We start from the raw sequence: 16679 nt of genomic DNA, 5'->3' as shown, positions 1-16679 counted from the left end.
CAGACACTGAAGGTAGTATATGACTTTGTCGGAAGAAAAGGCATTGACTCATTCGTAATTTCATCGGAATTCCCTTGACACCCTTCTCCCCTAACAAACCGCAGCAGCATCCAATCCCACAGACACTAAAAAGCGCGTACTAAGACGCGGCTTGCCCTTCCTTCCACAGGAAGCCCGCGTTTTCAGGGAGGTGGAGCCGGGCCACGCGAGTGGGCTTAGCGAAGCAGGGCCCCCGGGGCCGGGACGGTTCAGAGCTGGCCCAGGAGGAGAGGCAAGGGGGGGCACGCGGATACAAAGTAACCAGGGTCCGGGCCCATTGGAACGCGCGACGCTGCGCTCGGGCAGCCCCGGCCTCCAGGAGCGCGCAGCCGGGCCCGAGGGGCAGGACGGCGACCCCGGCGGCACCACTTCCTTCAGTCTTCAAGCCGAGGGAGAACGGATGAGTGTCCGGGCGGGAGCCGGCGAGGAAAGGCTTCAGCTTTGATGGAAGAGGCGCGGGCGGGAGGGGCGGAGGAGATGCCGGGCCTCCTCCAGCGCCCACGGTCTCCCGGGAAGGGGGAGGGAGCTGGCGCCCGGAGCCCCGGGAATCACCCTCGGCTCCGGAGACGAGTCTCACCTAGTGCACGCGGCCCGCGGCCCCGCCTCCCCGGCCTCCCCAGGGGCGCAGAAGCCGGGGCCGCGGCCTCCGGAGGTCAGGCTGCCGCGGCCGGTGCGTGGCGGGCGCGCGCGCTGAGAAAGTCAACGTGATTGGGCGGCTCCGAGGCCCCGCCCCTCCACGGCGCCTTCCCCCCGCCCCTTTACGCGATGGAGTCAGAGGGCGGGCGCGCGAACGTGCGCGGCTCCGGCCGCGGCCGCCGCCGCCGCCTCTCCGGCCGCCAGTTGGAGGAGAGCTTGAGGGGCGGGGAGGGGGCGGGGAAAAGGAGGTGGAGGCGGTGGCGGCCGCGGCGGCTTCTGAGGGACGGAGAGGGGAGGAAGAGGAGGAGGAGGAGGAGGAGGAGGACGTGGAGGAGGAGGGTGTGTGTGCCGACGCCGGCCGAGCCGGGGCACCGCGGCCTGGGGCAGGCGGGCAGGGGCGCGCGGCCCGCAGCCGAGGCAGCGCCGGGCGGTGAGTGACCCGGGCTGGGCGGGCCCGGGGAGGTCCGTGCCGCCGGGGAGGTGGGCCGCCCGGGGGGTCCGCGCCGGCGGAGGTGGGCCGGGCCCGGGGGGTCCGCGCCGCCGCGGAGGTGGGCCGGGCCCGGGGGGTCCGCGCCGCCGCGGAGGTGGGCCGGGCCCGGGGGGTCCGCGCCGCCGCGGAGGTGGGCCGGGCCCGGGGGGGTCCGCGCCGCCGCGGAGGTCCGCGCCGCCGGGGCCGGCCGGGAGCCGCGCCTGCCCGCCGCCCGGGCTGGGGGTCCGGGCCCTGCGGGCGCGGGCGCGGGTGTCACCGCCCGGGCTGCTAGGCGGGCGCGGGTGAGCGTGAGTGCCGCCTCCCGGGCGCGGCCCCGGCCCGGCCCGGCCCGGCGCTGCCTCGGCCTGGGCGCGCCCCCGCGGGTCGCCCCGCTGGGGTCCCGCCTCCGGGCCCTCCCCGGGCCGAGCTGTCCCCGGCGGCGTTGACGCCGCCCCAGCTGTTGTGGCGCTGACTCAGGCACCAAATGGCGACCCGAACCCCGGGAGACTGGCCCCCCCGGCTGGCCGGTGACTTCCCCGCACGGACTTTTTTTGGGGGGTGGGTGGAGGTCGCGTACCCCCTAACAAGCTCTTTAAGGGAAGGCTCGTGGCTCCTTTGAAGAAACTTGGGTGGAGAGAGTCCAGGCTGGGGGGCATCACTGAACCCGCTCCTCCGCCCTCTGGCCCGGCGGATGGTAGTGAAGACTCTGGGTCAGGAGAATCTCTCTATTTAGACTGAAGGGCATGTCTTTTTTCCCCCCCTCTCTCTTTTTACAACCTTTTCTTTTTTCCCTCTTTTCTTCCCCCCCCTTTTCTTTTTTTTTCCAAGTTGCTTCTTGCACTGGTTTTCATATTCACATTATTACTTTGAGAGCTGTCTACATGAATGGAGTTAAAAGCATCCATCCACATTTGTGTGAATATATACATATCCACATGGAACTACCAGCTAGAATAGTTTGGTTCCAGTCCTATGTGTTTTTTGTTTGTGTTGAAACTTTTTATGGATATAGAATGTACTATTTTAAAAACTCCAAAAGTTGACACTGGGGAGAGAATTGATCTCTTTCTTATGTCAATACAGTTCGAGATGTTGAAAACTGAAGTTTGTAAGCATTTATATTGAGATTATCCCCGAATACTCTCGTATCTTTATAAATGGCATCAATTAGAACTAAAACTTTTTTCAACTTTAGTTTTTTCTCCCGGTTTAAAGATGCAACTTTCAGAGACGGAAGTTAGGGACCTCTCTTGAAATGAGTAAGGATCTTTTTTTCTCGCTTGTAATTTTCTGAGGTATTAATGAATGACTCTGCACGGTTAATGATACTGTAAAAATGAAAATCAACAAGTTGGTGGTTAAGTTGTAAATATTTGGATGTGTAGAAGAAGGGTGGTGAGTTTTCAGCATTATTTTAGCTGAGTCACTTTAAGCCTAGTCAGTGTTTCTTAAAGTTAGGAACAGGAATTTACTTAGTGACTACTAGATATTTTGTTAGTTTTTTTTCTCCTTACAAGGTATTGATACTTGAAGCAGTACTATTCATTGTGTCATTTATTTTTTTCCCAGTTCATAGTGTTTGGTAAATCTTTGACATGTTTGAATATTTGCAATTTACAGGATTTAGCAATACTTTGTTCACTACAAAATTTTCTTAAATTACTTATATAAATATAGCTCTGTGATTCTACCTTTTCCAAGATTTGGAGTGCTTTTTTTTAAAAACTTTCCTCTTAAGCTTCGTATCTGTAATTTGTCTTCTTGTCCTTATCTGCAAACTTCTATAATTCTATAGCTTCAAAATTCAACTGTGTTGTCTCTTATTAGAGAAAATGTTAACTGATTTCCTATTGTTGTGGATCAGGAATTTTCTAGACCCTCCAATTTACTGTGTATTTATTTTGTCTCAGTTTTGTATTGACTCTTAGTTCACCTGAGTGACATTAATCTCCTAGAGTACAGTGATTATTTGTATATCAATAAAATTTAAAAATTTGCAGGGTTTCGAAGTGTTGATCCTCTCAACCCCTACTGTGATGGTACATTTTTTAAAATCAGATCTGCATTTTCATTGACTTTAGGAACTCCTAGAGAGAAAACTCCCTTTTACCAAATGCTGTCTGACAACTCCTCTGCAATTTATGGTCTAATAAAGTGTTGTCTGAAAAGCTCTTCAAGGTTGAGTTGCCTGAAGGCAACATGAAGTTAAGAGCTACCTTAGGGTAATATGGAATGGCTTTGGGAGAGTAGGATACAAAAAGGTGCCTTTCTTAGGTTATGTGTCAGAATTTTGGATTTCTCTATCAGTCTAACACTATATCACCATTTTATATCAGTTGCCTTGAAAACAATTTTTTGTATTAAGTATACTATGCATAAAGTATTATGTAATTTTGAAATGAATTTGAAAAAGTAGATGAAGTTGTTAAGTTATATTATGAACTAGATTGTTATCATAATAACATACCCACTGAGTGCATAGCATAGCATCATTGATTCTCATTCTGTCAAATTTCATCTTTATGGATGAAAAACTCAGGTCTAGAATGGATTGAATTCACCCAAAGACTTGAGGCAGTAAGAAACAGAATCTGAATTAAAACTCATTTTTTACTCCTGCTCCATATCCAGCAGTTTCTACTGCCCTGCCTTTATTTCATTTTAAATAACCTGATATAAAAATATATTTGCTTTATAATAAAATTTCTTTAAGTAGCAGGTTTCCTTCCTAGTTTTATAATTAAATTTATGTAACTTATTGTACTTCTCTTTAGAAAACTTTATGGTGTGAATAGAAGACATCAGCTCTCACTCATTTTTTTCCTTTGAATTATATCTCCTGATATTTTTAATGACCTAAACTTTTGTCACTAAGCTATCTCTATTTTAACATCAGGTTATATTTTCTCCTATTTCTTACTGGAAATTGTTTAGGGTCCAGTTTTGTGATTTAGTTGGTGTAGGGAACTCCCATTAAGGAATGCTTTCTATCAATTTTAAAAGCTGACCTATTAGTAGTTTACAGTTTGAAAATTGACAGAAGCATTAAGAGATTAAGTGACTTTTCCAGTAAGTGTTCAAGCTGAGTTTGAAGCCATTTCATAACCCTGAAGCTTCATTTACATGTGCTACTTTTTTCTTGTTCTAATTTTATTTTTCCATTCAGATACAAAGGAGGTTTACAGCAATCATACATTTGCTAGTTCCACATCTTTTTTTTTTATCACAGCCACTACTTTTTAATGCTTCTCACAGGAAATGATAGTGTTAGATTTGAAGTTGGAGGGCCTGGGTTTAAATCCTGACTTTTTTTTTTTGCAACTTATATCTGTGTCATTGTACAGGTTGCTTAATTTGGGGGCCTCAGTTTCTTCAACTGTCAAATAAGGGGATTGAACTTTTGATGGTCTCTAAGATTTATTCCAACTCTGATAAGATTATAATGAATCTACAATAATATATTTTATTCCCTAGTGGAGAAAATTACAAGTAGTCATATCTTTAATTGTTTTTGAAGATATAAAATAAACTATCTGATTACCGTAATTGATTATGGAAAGTTACATGTAAGGAATATATAGTAGAGAATATATAGTGGAGAAGAACCTTTTAAATTTCTTTTGTATAATTGAGTTAATCTGTTGCAATTCATAAAACCATGATATGCTGCATCTTAACCTTTGCTATTGATAATTGCTTTCAGACTTTTGATGTTATTTTAAAATTTCTTATAAAAAATCCAGTCCCATTTGTGACCAAAATCACACATTTTCAAGATATCTAATGAAGGATTAGGGAGCAGAATGGGTTCTTAGAAATACGTTCATTAACTATTTCTTCAACAACTATTATAATCCAGTGTTAAAAGAATTATATACAGCCTAAATGTCTTTGACCTTTGGGAGTTTACAAACAACTGTTCATTATAGGGTTTGAAATTGCAAACTTGAAGTCAGACAAATCTGCAAATTTATAATCTTATAATCAACCTATCATTGTAGCAATAATTTTTTCTTTAGTTATTTTATCTGTTGAATGCAATTTTAGCTTCTAAATCTGTGATTCTATGAACATTTATTAAGTATTTCTCCTACAGCCTCCTCCCCTGATCCTCAAGGAGTTTACAATCTAGAATTCCACTTTTATTAGTAATATAATAATTAAGACAATGTGGATTGTAGAGCAGCTTAACAGTAACTTTACCATTGTAGCAGATTCACAAAATTTTAGTTAGACATTTATTATGATGGATTCACATTATCTTTTTATCATTAATTCCTTTATAATTTTTATAATGAAATTTTTATCTAAGTTGAAAATGGATGTAATTACCTGATGTAGTATAATAGGGTGTCTGTGGCAAAGATAAAGTTCCCCCCCCCACATTTTAAGACTTAAGTTGGCCCTTATAAATTGATGTCTTTCTAGTGAAGTGATTATCCCACTGTTAATCATTTTTTCCTCTTCCTATGGTCTCCCTTTTCCCTAAACTTATATATACCTTTTTGTCTTGAATCTGACACTTCACCTTGCTTTTCCTAGCTCCTAATTCTTAGGCCACATGAGGAACTTGATACCTTACAGAAAGAGACACTCTATTCCAGACAACATTGAAACTTCTTAATTCCTTGCAGCCCTAGATTATTAGTATGTGTTTCTTCTTAGACTCAGGTATCCCCTTCATTACCCTACTCTGTCCAATAAAATTATAGAACTGTTAGAAGTAAAAGGAACTTTATATTCAGGACCATCCAAGTTAATCCCTTTATTTTACAGATAAGGAAACTGAAACTTGAAGAGATTAAGAACAAAGTAATGGCTAAATATTCATGAAACTAGGACTAGAATCTGGAGCAAATTCAATGGAACAGAGTAGGATGTAAGTCAGACTATAAAAGGTTAGACTGTGTGGAAGTGGTATTTTTTTTGGACAATTCTTTGTTTACCCATATCCCATTCTCTCATTGGGTGGTACCTTAAACTCTTTCTGGGATGACATTTCTATTTCTTTCTATAGATTACATATTCTTTCATATCTAAATAACTCCTTTCCTGAGATCTATTCCTACATCATTTTGAACTGTATGTCCTTTGGGCAGCTAGGTGGAGTAGTAGATAGAGTGCTAGAAGTGCAGTCAGGAAGACCTAAGTTTAAATCTCATCCCAGGCACTTGATAAGCTGTGTGATGCTGGACAAGTCATTTAACTTTTATTTACCTCAGTTTCCTCATCTGCAAAATGGGAATGATAATAGTACCTGCTACTCAAGGTTATTACATCAAATGATGTAATAATTATAAAGTACTAAGCACACAGCCTGACACATCAACATTATTATTAGAATCATTATTGTTATTATTATTAAAAAAACTTTACATCATTCACATTTAACTTTATAACTGTGGGTGGTCCAGAACACTCTTTCATGCTGCCCTCATCAATTCCTGTGAATTTAATTATCTCTGTAGATAACCAAAATATCTATATATCCAACCTTAGTTGTTCTCCTAAGATTCAGTCCTTTATCACCAACTGCTTATTAGAGCTCACGCAGTTGGCTCCAAGATTTTCTCACATTCAGTTATGACTAAAACTGCACTTTCTTGTATTCCTTCTATCTTGCTAAACTGGTCATTTTACCACAAAAAATAACCTACCATAAGTTTCTCTAAAGACTTCAATGTTTTACTTTTAAAAAACTGGGCACAAATAATACTGAGTTTTAGAATGAAGTTGTATATGACATTCACTTAATCTCTTTAATAAAATTACTTAATCTAATGAACTGGTTTATACATGTTAAATTAGTAATATTTAATTTTTTACTTTCAACTTAAATTTTTAAAAAGTTTTAACCTTTTTCATGTGATGAACACCATTTCCCTTTTAGCAGACTGATAAAGACTAAACTCTTTTTGAGAATATTTTTAAATTCATAAAATAAAATATAAAGGATTTTAAAGGAAACCAATCATACAGCAAAAGTTGTCAAAAATAATAAATTCTGAAGTCATAGCTAAACTCCCCCAACCCTTCCCAGAGTCCATGTACTCCCATGTAGTTTAAGAAACTCCTCCATTGCAGAATAGACTATAAGTTCCTTAAGGGCAGACTTTCATTTTTGCCTTTGTAAGTCAGATGCCTGACTTTATGGGTGTCTGTTGATGGTTATTGGTATATGGTAACATACCAAAGAAATAAAAGGAAGATGATTTTAAAACAAAATAATTTCAAGGAGTGAAAGCACTACAAACAATTAGGGAAGGAGATCAGCAAAGACCTCACTTATAAAGTGGTACTTAGGTTGTGTTCTTTAAAGGAAACAAGGATCCTAAGCAATGAAGGAGAGGGAGGAATGCATTCCAGTCAACCCACAGCCTATGCAAAGGCAGACATCTTTGAACCTTGTTTAGATTGCTAATTTATTAAGTAATCATTTAAGATTGTTTAAATTTTAAAATTTTGTGTAGTACTGAGCTGACTACGGGACCTAGATAAGAAATGATCATTATTTGAATATGCATTTCATAATTACACTGTTCCTTTACAAGGCAAACAATAAAGATGGCTTCACTGAAATTTCACTATTAGTTTACTTGATTTCAGTGACAGTGCTTAGAATGTCATTTCTGTGGTTGAACAGCTTAGGCAAATTTGTTATATGTAATAGTTCCTAATGGTGATAGAGTTAGAATAGATTTGGATTCTCTTTGAAAGAATAGCAAGAATAAAGAATGTATGACAGATTTCCCTTGATGTTTCTTTAGATAGAAATGTTTTGTACTAATGATGATGCTGAATCTTTAACAGAATTTGCATCTGGATTTCAAAGTGGTGGTTGACCATCTGGAATTTTAAGTTAGCATTAGTATGATAAGTATAATTGTACATTTATACTTTGTTTTTATAATCTGTATGTGAGTGATTTGGCAACAATGAAAAGTTGAAAATGTTTTTTTTTCCACTTTTTTAGGTTCACTTTTGATTCAAGTAGCCAGTCTCGTATTTTTGTTCATTCAATCAGGTTTATTAAAGCTAGTATGAAGAATAAATTCAAAGATGCACTGGAACAGAAAAATGGTGCCTGATTACAAATTTGGTAACATATAATTTCCATCTTTTTGCAAAACCTTTTTCCTCTTTAAATACTTAAAAGTAATTGTTGGTAGCATGTAGGGAAAATTTTGGGGGCAGCTAGGTGGCACAGTGGATAGAGATGCCTGGAGTCAGGGAAACTGATCTTCCTGAATTCTAGTGTGACTTTAGGCACTTTTTAGCTGTGTGACCCTGGGCACTTAAATCCTGTTTGTCTCAGTTTCCTCACTGTAAAATGAGCTGGAGAAAGAGATGACAAATCACTCTAGTGTCTTTGCCAAGAAAACTCCCAAATTAGGGGGCAACTAGGTGGCACAGTGATTAGAGCACTGGCCCTAGAGTCAGGAGGACCAAAGTTCAAATCCAATCTCAGACTCTTAATAATTGCCTAGTTGTAGTAAGGGTAAGTCACTTTAACCCCATTGCCTTGCAAAAAAACCAAAAAAAACCACTCAAAAACCCCAAAATACTGTCAGCAAAGACCTCACTTATAAAGTGGTACTTGGGTTGTGTTCTTTAAAGGAAACAAGGATCCTAAGCAATGAAGGAGAGGGAGGAATGCATTCCATTCAACCCACAGCCTGTGCGAAGGCAGACATCCTTGAACCTTGTTTAGATTGCTAATTTATCTTTAAGTAATCATTTAAGATTGTTTAAATTTAAAAATTTTGTGTAGTACTAGGCTGATTAGGGGACCTAGATAAGAAATGATCATTATTTGAATATGCATTTCATAATTACACTGGTCCTTTACAAGGCAAATAGTAAAGATGGCTTCACTGAAATCAGTCATGGCTGAAATGACTTGGACATGTTACATAATAGGGCAGATTTTTATGGTTGATGTCACTAATGACAGATTTTTCTCTTTTCACATACTTTTAAAATAATTTGATATGTTATTGATAGCTTGTTAAGTTTGGAGTTGATATAATAGTGCCAGTGTTAAAAGGATGAAAATTAGAAATGCATAGGAGTCTCAGGATGTCTTAACTTAGAACTGTTTTTTACAGTGCTTTTCAGTCTCAGTATTAAAGAGCAGAGTTTTTTGCTAGAGTAGATTGAAATTTATAAAAGTTTTAAAGTCTTTATAGGTGTGTTTTGCTCTAAAACATTTTCATAGCTCAACTTTGCATAATATACTAGCCCAAGAAGAAACTTGGAATTTTAAGATTGATACTGATGAATTTTTGTTAAGTTGAAAGGAACTTCTGTTTTAGTTTGTGTACTCACTATATATTAAATCAGTAATTAGCCTTTAATCTTGTTTTACATGACTTGCAAGTGGTTGTACAGTTTATTTTTATTAGAAATATATGTTAATTTGATAACATCAGCCTTGCCCAAAGGGAGAATGATTCAGGGATGGAATTTGGGAGGCTGTTTCTAAGCAGGTATTTTCTGTCATTTTTTTTGCCTCCTTCTTCCTTAGTATTTTCAATTATCAAATGCAGTTAAAACTTAGTATCTATTGTGTTTAACTTTTCTGAAAATTAGGAAATGTCAATTTCTTAAATCTTTTAGATTCTTAGGAAAGATTATAAATGAACATAAATTGTTTTACAGTATTATTTGTTTGATTAATAACATCTGCTTTAAGATTTGTACTTTACAATTGTTTTTTTTTAATTTTCCAGCAACCTTGGGGAAGAGATGGATGGTTATTATTTATTATCTCATTTCACAAATGAGGAGACCGAGGTTAAGTGACTTACCCCAGGGTCACACTGGGCTAATAAGTGTCTGAGACTGCATGTGAATTAAGATCTTTCAAGTTCCAGCCAGTACATATCCAAATGAATATTTTTTACTGTAGAGGTGATTAAACATTGGAACAGATTACAGAAATTTCCTAGCAATCTTAAAAATTGGATAATTAGTTAACTCATGACTTCTTAACTTTGTAAAGTCATTTATAGGTAAACTTTTGTGCTAAAGTAAAGAAATAATTAATACTGTCAATTTTTTTACTATGTATTGTAACAGTAATTATTGCTTCTTAATATCTTTAGTATTTTTCAAAGGGGAAAATTAAATATTGCAATTTTTGATTTGTGGAAGTTTGAGACCTATTCACTGTAAGGCACAAGATTGTTTGGAATAGATACTAATTTTGAACCTTTAGAATTTTGTTTAATCTTTATGTTGTGTTCTGGCTAGCTTGGTTAGCTGACAAGTGTGTGTACAATAACATCAAATGTCCCTCCAAATTCTAGGAGCAATGGAACTGAATGTATTTTTAGGTTTCTCTCTTAGTAACAGTAAGCTTATAAAACTTCAGCATGTCAAATGAACTCAGCCTTGTTGACATTTTAAAACAAGAACACTTACAGCTGTTTTTCCTGGTGTCCTCATGTAGTTTTTTCTTTTTTTTTTAAACTGAAGTTTTTATTTAAGTTATCTTAAAGCCGAAGATGTTTGATTATTGTTAGCTTTTTTATAATCTTTAATTCAGCATTCTCATACATATACATGTTTATTATCTTTGAAGTTTTCAAAACATCTTTAGTTATAATTTATATAAAACTACTTTTTTTCCTAGCTTACTGAGCTTAATTAATCAAATTGCATTTACATAGTCTTCCTACTACAATTTACTTATTCAAGTTCTTTAATATTAGTTTAATGTTCAATTTAAGCTCTGTCATTTCCCTGGCACCATTAAATACCATAAATATCATCTGAGAACTGTACTACTGAACCAAGCAAAGCTGTGCCAGTTATATTTTAGATGAAAATTTTTGCATGAGAAAAATCTAATATTTACTAATAATTAGGCATCAAATAACAATTTAAAGGTAATATAAGGAAATAATATTTTCAGCCATTACCTGAGTTCAAATCCTGTTCTGATATTCACTAGGAGCGTGACCCCCTTTTATTTTCTGAGCCTTACTTTTCTCAGAAGTAAAAGGAAATTCTAATACTTGTACTTATGTCACAGAATGGTTGTTGTTGGGCTCAAAGGTGATAAAGTATATTATAAACAATCATAAGACAAAAATGCATTGATCTGAGTAGTTTTAGCCTGCTACTCAGACCTGAAAAGATCTTTGATAACAGAGGTGTGGGAGAATTGAATGTTTTATGTACACCAGGTCTAAAAAGGGAGGGGAGAAGCAAGCAGAAGGGAACCAGTATTAAGTGCCTTCTGTGTGCCAGATCTTCCAGTCTCAGGGCTCTATCCATTGAACCACCTAAAAGGGAGAAATAACTTTGTCCGGAAGCTTGAGAGTTATTGCATTTACTGCTACAGTATCATTTATTTGTTTTGGGTTTTTTTTGGCAAGGCAATAGGGTTAAGTGACTTGCCCAAAGTCACACAGCTAGGTAATTATTAAGTGTCTGAGGCTGGATTTGATCTCAGATCCTCCTGACTCCAGGTTTGGTGCTCTATCCACTGTACCACTTAGCTGCCCCTACAGTATAATTTATTGTTTAATTGTGATTTATTATAATTTACTACTACTACTACTACTACTACTACTACTACTACTACTACTACTTAGGAAAAAATCATATACTGCTGATGTACAGGATTCTGAAAAACAATACACTTGTGATCCCAGGCCTCAAGAAGCACAGAATAAAAGCATTAATAACTTATGTTTGTGTATTGTGTATTGTGAAGGTTTGTAAAGCACTTTTGTGTAGTGGATAGAGTTCTTGGCTTGGAGTCAGGAAGACTCATCTTCCTGAGTTCAAATCTGGCCCTCAGACCCTTTCCAGCTGTGTGACCCTGGGCAAGTCACTTGAACCTGTTTGTCTCAGTTTCCTCTTTTGTAAAATGTGTTGGAAAAACCAATCTAGTATCTTTGCCAAGAAAATCCCATGTAAGGTCACAAAGAGTTGAATTTGACTAAAATGATTGAACACTGATGATATAGTCTCATTTCCTCTCCGGATATTGAATAACATATAATTATTAGCTGGCTGATCACTTCACTAACTGTTAAATAGCTTAAGTTACTAACCACATATTTTTCTTTACAATTTTATTTACTTAGCATTTGCAGCTGGAAAGAACTTAGATGTGATCTAGAGAAGCAGATTGATATACTAAAAAGGGCACTGAATCTGAAATGAGAGACCTAAGCCTCAAATTTGACTTTGTTTTGTACTTTGTCAAGGCAATTCACTTGACCTAAGTTTCTTCATTTGTAAAATTAAGGGTTTGAATTAGTTGAGCTTTACAGGTTTATCTCAGGATTAAATGCTATTATCATCTAATTTGATGGATAAACTCAAAACTAGAGAAAAAATAATTTAGTTTATATAGCTTGCTAGTTTATTATAGTTTATATAGCTTGCTAGTTAGAAATGAAATTAGAACCCAAGTCACCTAATTCTCATTTCAGTCTTCTGTCCACTCTATTAGGACTGGTTGAGATAGGCTATCTTGATTGAAATGTTGATTCTTTTAACTTTATCTTCAGTCATTTATTAATGATATAGAACTTGTTTATTTTTTAATTCTTGATCTGTTTAGTATCCAAGTAGAGTGTTGATAAATGAATGAATATTCGTTGTATCTGAGTGTTCATTCATTTTCAAATAACCTAAGAAAGATTTATCATTTTATTAGAAATTCTTTCATTATAGGCACATAGATGATAAAGGTACATGGAGGGAGGGTATAATCTTCACTGGATTTCATATTCAGCACATATAAAATATTTTTTATCATGAACATGGATGCTGAGGGCAAATTTCCTCAATTGAGAGTTGTAGTAAATTTAGACCAAAGGATTGGCAAACACAGACTATGGGCCAATCTAATTTTTTTAGACCTAAGAGCTAAAGAATGGTTTTTACATTTTTTAAATAAAGTTTTGTGCATAGTGTGCTGTCACCTGGCTTAGACAATCCTAGTTATTTTGTATAAATGGTCTTTAAAGGATAGAATGTTAGTCCAGCTGGCAAGTGATGCACTGGCAAATCTCTTAAGTGTCTGTTGGATACAATGTGGTCTTTACATGTCTTCAATTATCTTATGACTTCATTGAAGGCCATAGTCTAGAATTGTCATTGCTTTTATTTTTGACTAAACTTTATTTTATTTTATTATGGTGGAATGATTATAGATAGATTTTGAAGAACAGTAAACAAAAAGTGTTTATATAGGTGCAGGTATTGGATTGCATAAATTGCATGCATTAGATTGTATAGAGTGGTATGGCTTACTTTGGTAAATAAAATTGCATTTAGATTTCATTCAGAGTGCTGTTTCAGAAATCATTTTTTAATGTTGCATATTTAATCATTCCATGTTTTCTACTGTAGATTGGATTTAGTTTTATATTTAGAGGAAAGCAAACTTCATTTGGGGATTCAGAATTCTTGGTTTCTGAGGTTGGGTAGAAGGATCAGAGAGAAATTAATCTATAGGGCAAGGGTTTTAACCTTTTTTGTGACAGTATGATGAAGTCTGGAGACCCACTTCAAAATATACTGTTGTAGTGTTTCTAAATGTAGTTAAAATACATATGATAACAAATGTACCAAATTAAAATAGAGTCATCAAGACTTTTTTTTTAAGTTTATGGACTTCAAATTAAGAACCCCAGCTTTTTTAGTTGAAACTAATGCAGAGCATGCATTTTACTTCCTTTCAGACTAAGTAAAGAGAATTGAAACCACTCTAGGAGGAAAATGGAAGCTATGAAGTCCACTTTCTTTAAAATATCTTGAAATTTGGGTTACCCAACTTTAAAATGAAAGTATATTATTGGCAGTTCATTCATTCCTCATAATAAATTATTTTAGCTGAAAAATCTTAACTATTGTCAGTATTCAAGGTAATAGTTCTAACTATGATGAGTGAGAAGGGAAAGAAATGTTAAATTGATTATGGTAACTTAGCAATCCAATTAGGGCAGCATGAGAGCACTAATTACTTTTGAACTATAAATGATTCTTAAGGTCACTGCCATCTCTAATATTCTTTGAGACTATGACTCAGAATCCCAAATGCTTTTAAAAAATGTGTCTAGATCCTGATTCGAGATGCAATCCCTAAAGTGGTTTGAATTTGTGTTATTTGATATTATAATTTTGTAAAATATATTAATGATTCCAGTTCAATGGAAATATACAATCCAAATTTAAATAATACAACCATTTCAGGGATTTATTATTCATACTATTCATTATTGCTGTAATTAGGGCCTGGATGTGTTGATTATTTGTTTCTGTCATATGTTTCCTTATAATGTTTTATTTTCATACATGCTAATATATTTCATCTGCAAAAAGTTTATAATTTGGATAACAAACAGTTTCATAAAGCTTTTAAAATATTCATAAACTAACCAGTGACTTTATTTTTTATCTTCTTGATTCATTTTTACAAATAGAGCCTGACTTGCCATGATGGAAGAGGAGCAGCAAAAGCAACATTCACACTGTGTGAATTGTGTCAGTAGACGATGCATGGCTAGACCAGAAACTGGGATTTCCTGTGATTTGATTGGCTGTCCATTGGTTTGTGGAGCAGTTTTCCACTCATGCAAAGCTGATGAACATCGAGTGCTGTGTCCACTTGAACGAGTGCCTTGTTTAAATAGTGGCTTTGGGTGTCCTTTTACAATCACTCGAAGTAAAATTGCTGAGCATCTAGAAATTTGTCCTGCAAGTGTGGTGTGCTGTACTATGGAATGGAATAGATGGCCAGTTAGTTATGCAGACCGAAAATCTTATGAAAATCTAAGCAGAGACGTTGATGAAGTTGAACAACTAGACATGGCATTGGCCCTTCAGGACCAAAGGATGCTTTTGGAATCTCTCAAAGTTGCCACTATGATGTCAAAAGCAACTGATAAAATATCAGAATCCAAAGAACAAATTCCAGTTAAATCAAGTGTCCCTGATGTACCACATCCTAATGGTTTGGTATCAGTTGATGGAGAATCTTATGGTGCACTCTATCAAGCTACTGTAGAAACAACTAGAAGTTTGGCTGCTGCATTAGATATCCTGAACACTGCTACACGAGACATTAGTATGTTAAATACAAGATTGTGTGCTTCTTCAAGTGAAATGGATGAAGAACAAAATTCTACAGAAAGCTTAAAGATGAAGAACTCAAAAGACTGTGACTATCCAAATGAAGATGAGATAGGAGCAGTTGGTGGATTTAACCAGAATGTCTCTGGTCAGAATCCTCAGTCAGAACAAAATGGCTCAAATGATCTCTGCTGTGACTTGAATGATAGTTTTGATAGTACTTCTGCTTTCTGTAATGGCTTTCATTTGGATAATATGCATACAGAAGTGATGGACCATAATGAGGATTTTAGTAGTGAATCAGATCTATGTAATTTAACAAATGGTGAATGTGTACCTTCTGATGAAGCTTTGCCTACAGCAGCACAACTTGGAGAAGGAATACAATCTAGTACTTTACCGAATGGAACAGTTCAGCATGTTCTCTTACCAGATGACTCCAATGGAAGGGAAATATTAGAAAATAAAACTGAACAAGAAGAATTGAGGAATTTGGATGTCTTCTGTTTAATTCGACCCCAGTCATTTAAATTCTTTTCTAATTCTTGTTGGTACAAAGCAAAGGAAGATAAAGCAGTAGATACTGCAGACTTGGAAGTTACTGAGGACCCCATGGGTCTTCAGGGAATAGATCTAATCACAGCTGCTTTGCTGTTTTGTCTAGGAGATTCTCCTGGTGGAAGAGGTATATCTGATAGTCGTTTTGTTGATGTCTGTCATGTTGACTTTGGGACTCAAACTTTTTCACTTCCTTCTGCAATTTTAGCCACAAATACAATGGTTGGGGAAATAGCTTCTGCTTCAGCTTGTGATCATGCCAACCCACAACTTTCAAATCCAAGTCCTTTTCAGACACTTGGACTGGATTTAGTATTGGAATGTGTGGCAAGATACCAACTCAAGCAACGTTCAATGTTTACATTTGTTTGTGGACAATTATTTAGAAGAAAAGAATTTTCTTCTCATTTTAAGAATGTTCATGGTGACATTCATGCTGGACTCAATGGCTGGATGGAACAGAGGTGTCCTTTAGCTTATTATGGGTGTACATATTCTCAGCGTAGGTTTTGCCCTTCAACACAAGGGGCAAAGATTATACATGATCGCCATTTGAGGTCATTTGGGGTTCAGCCATGTGTATCTACAGTATTAGTAGAGCCCACTAGAAACTGCTTACTCAGCTTACATAGTGACCATCTGAGTAGCCTTCCTTTTGAGGTCCTACAACATATTGCTGGGTTTTTAGATGGTTTTAGTTTATGTCAGTTTTCATGTGTATCACGGCTGATGAGGGATGTGTGTGGCAGTCTGCTTCAGTCCCGTGGAATGGTCATACTTCTGTGGGAAAAAAGGAAATATTCTGATGGACGTTCATCATGGCAGATACGAGAAAAGGTTAGTTATATTCATTACTTAAATTTGACTTTTCTTCCCA

At 37.7% G+C, this 16679-nt stretch overlaps 1 protein-coding gene across 4 annotated transcripts in view; it reads left to right on the top strand.

Annotated features, from left to right (window-relative positions):
• Window positions 1-1002: 1002 nt before the first annotated feature.
• The window catches only part of FBXO30 (F-box protein 30), a 29399-nt gene continuing 13722 nt past the window's right edge, over window positions 1003-16679 (top strand). Inside the window, exons 1-2 of one of the 4 annotated variants that reach the window (XM_074187774.1) lie at window positions 1003-1105; window positions 14596-16639. In XM_074187774.1, the coding sequence (XP_074043875.1) occupies window positions 14609-16639 (2031 nt within the window). In that variant the 5' untranslated portion in view covers window positions 1003-1105; window positions 14596-14608. The other 3 variants (XM_074187776.1, XM_074187775.1, XM_074187773.1) reach the window with 3 other exon arrangements.

This window comes from Macrotis lagotis, chromosome 5, assembly GCF_037893015.1.
Source record: "Macrotis lagotis isolate mMagLag1 chromosome 5, bilby.v1.9.chrom.fasta, whole genome shotgun sequence".
Classification (NCBI taxonomy): Eukaryota; Metazoa; Chordata; class Mammalia; order Peramelemorphia; family Peramelidae; genus Macrotis; species Macrotis lagotis.
The sequence above is the reverse complement of the archived record's forward strand: the minus strand, read 5'-3'. Positions and strand labels throughout refer to the sequence as shown.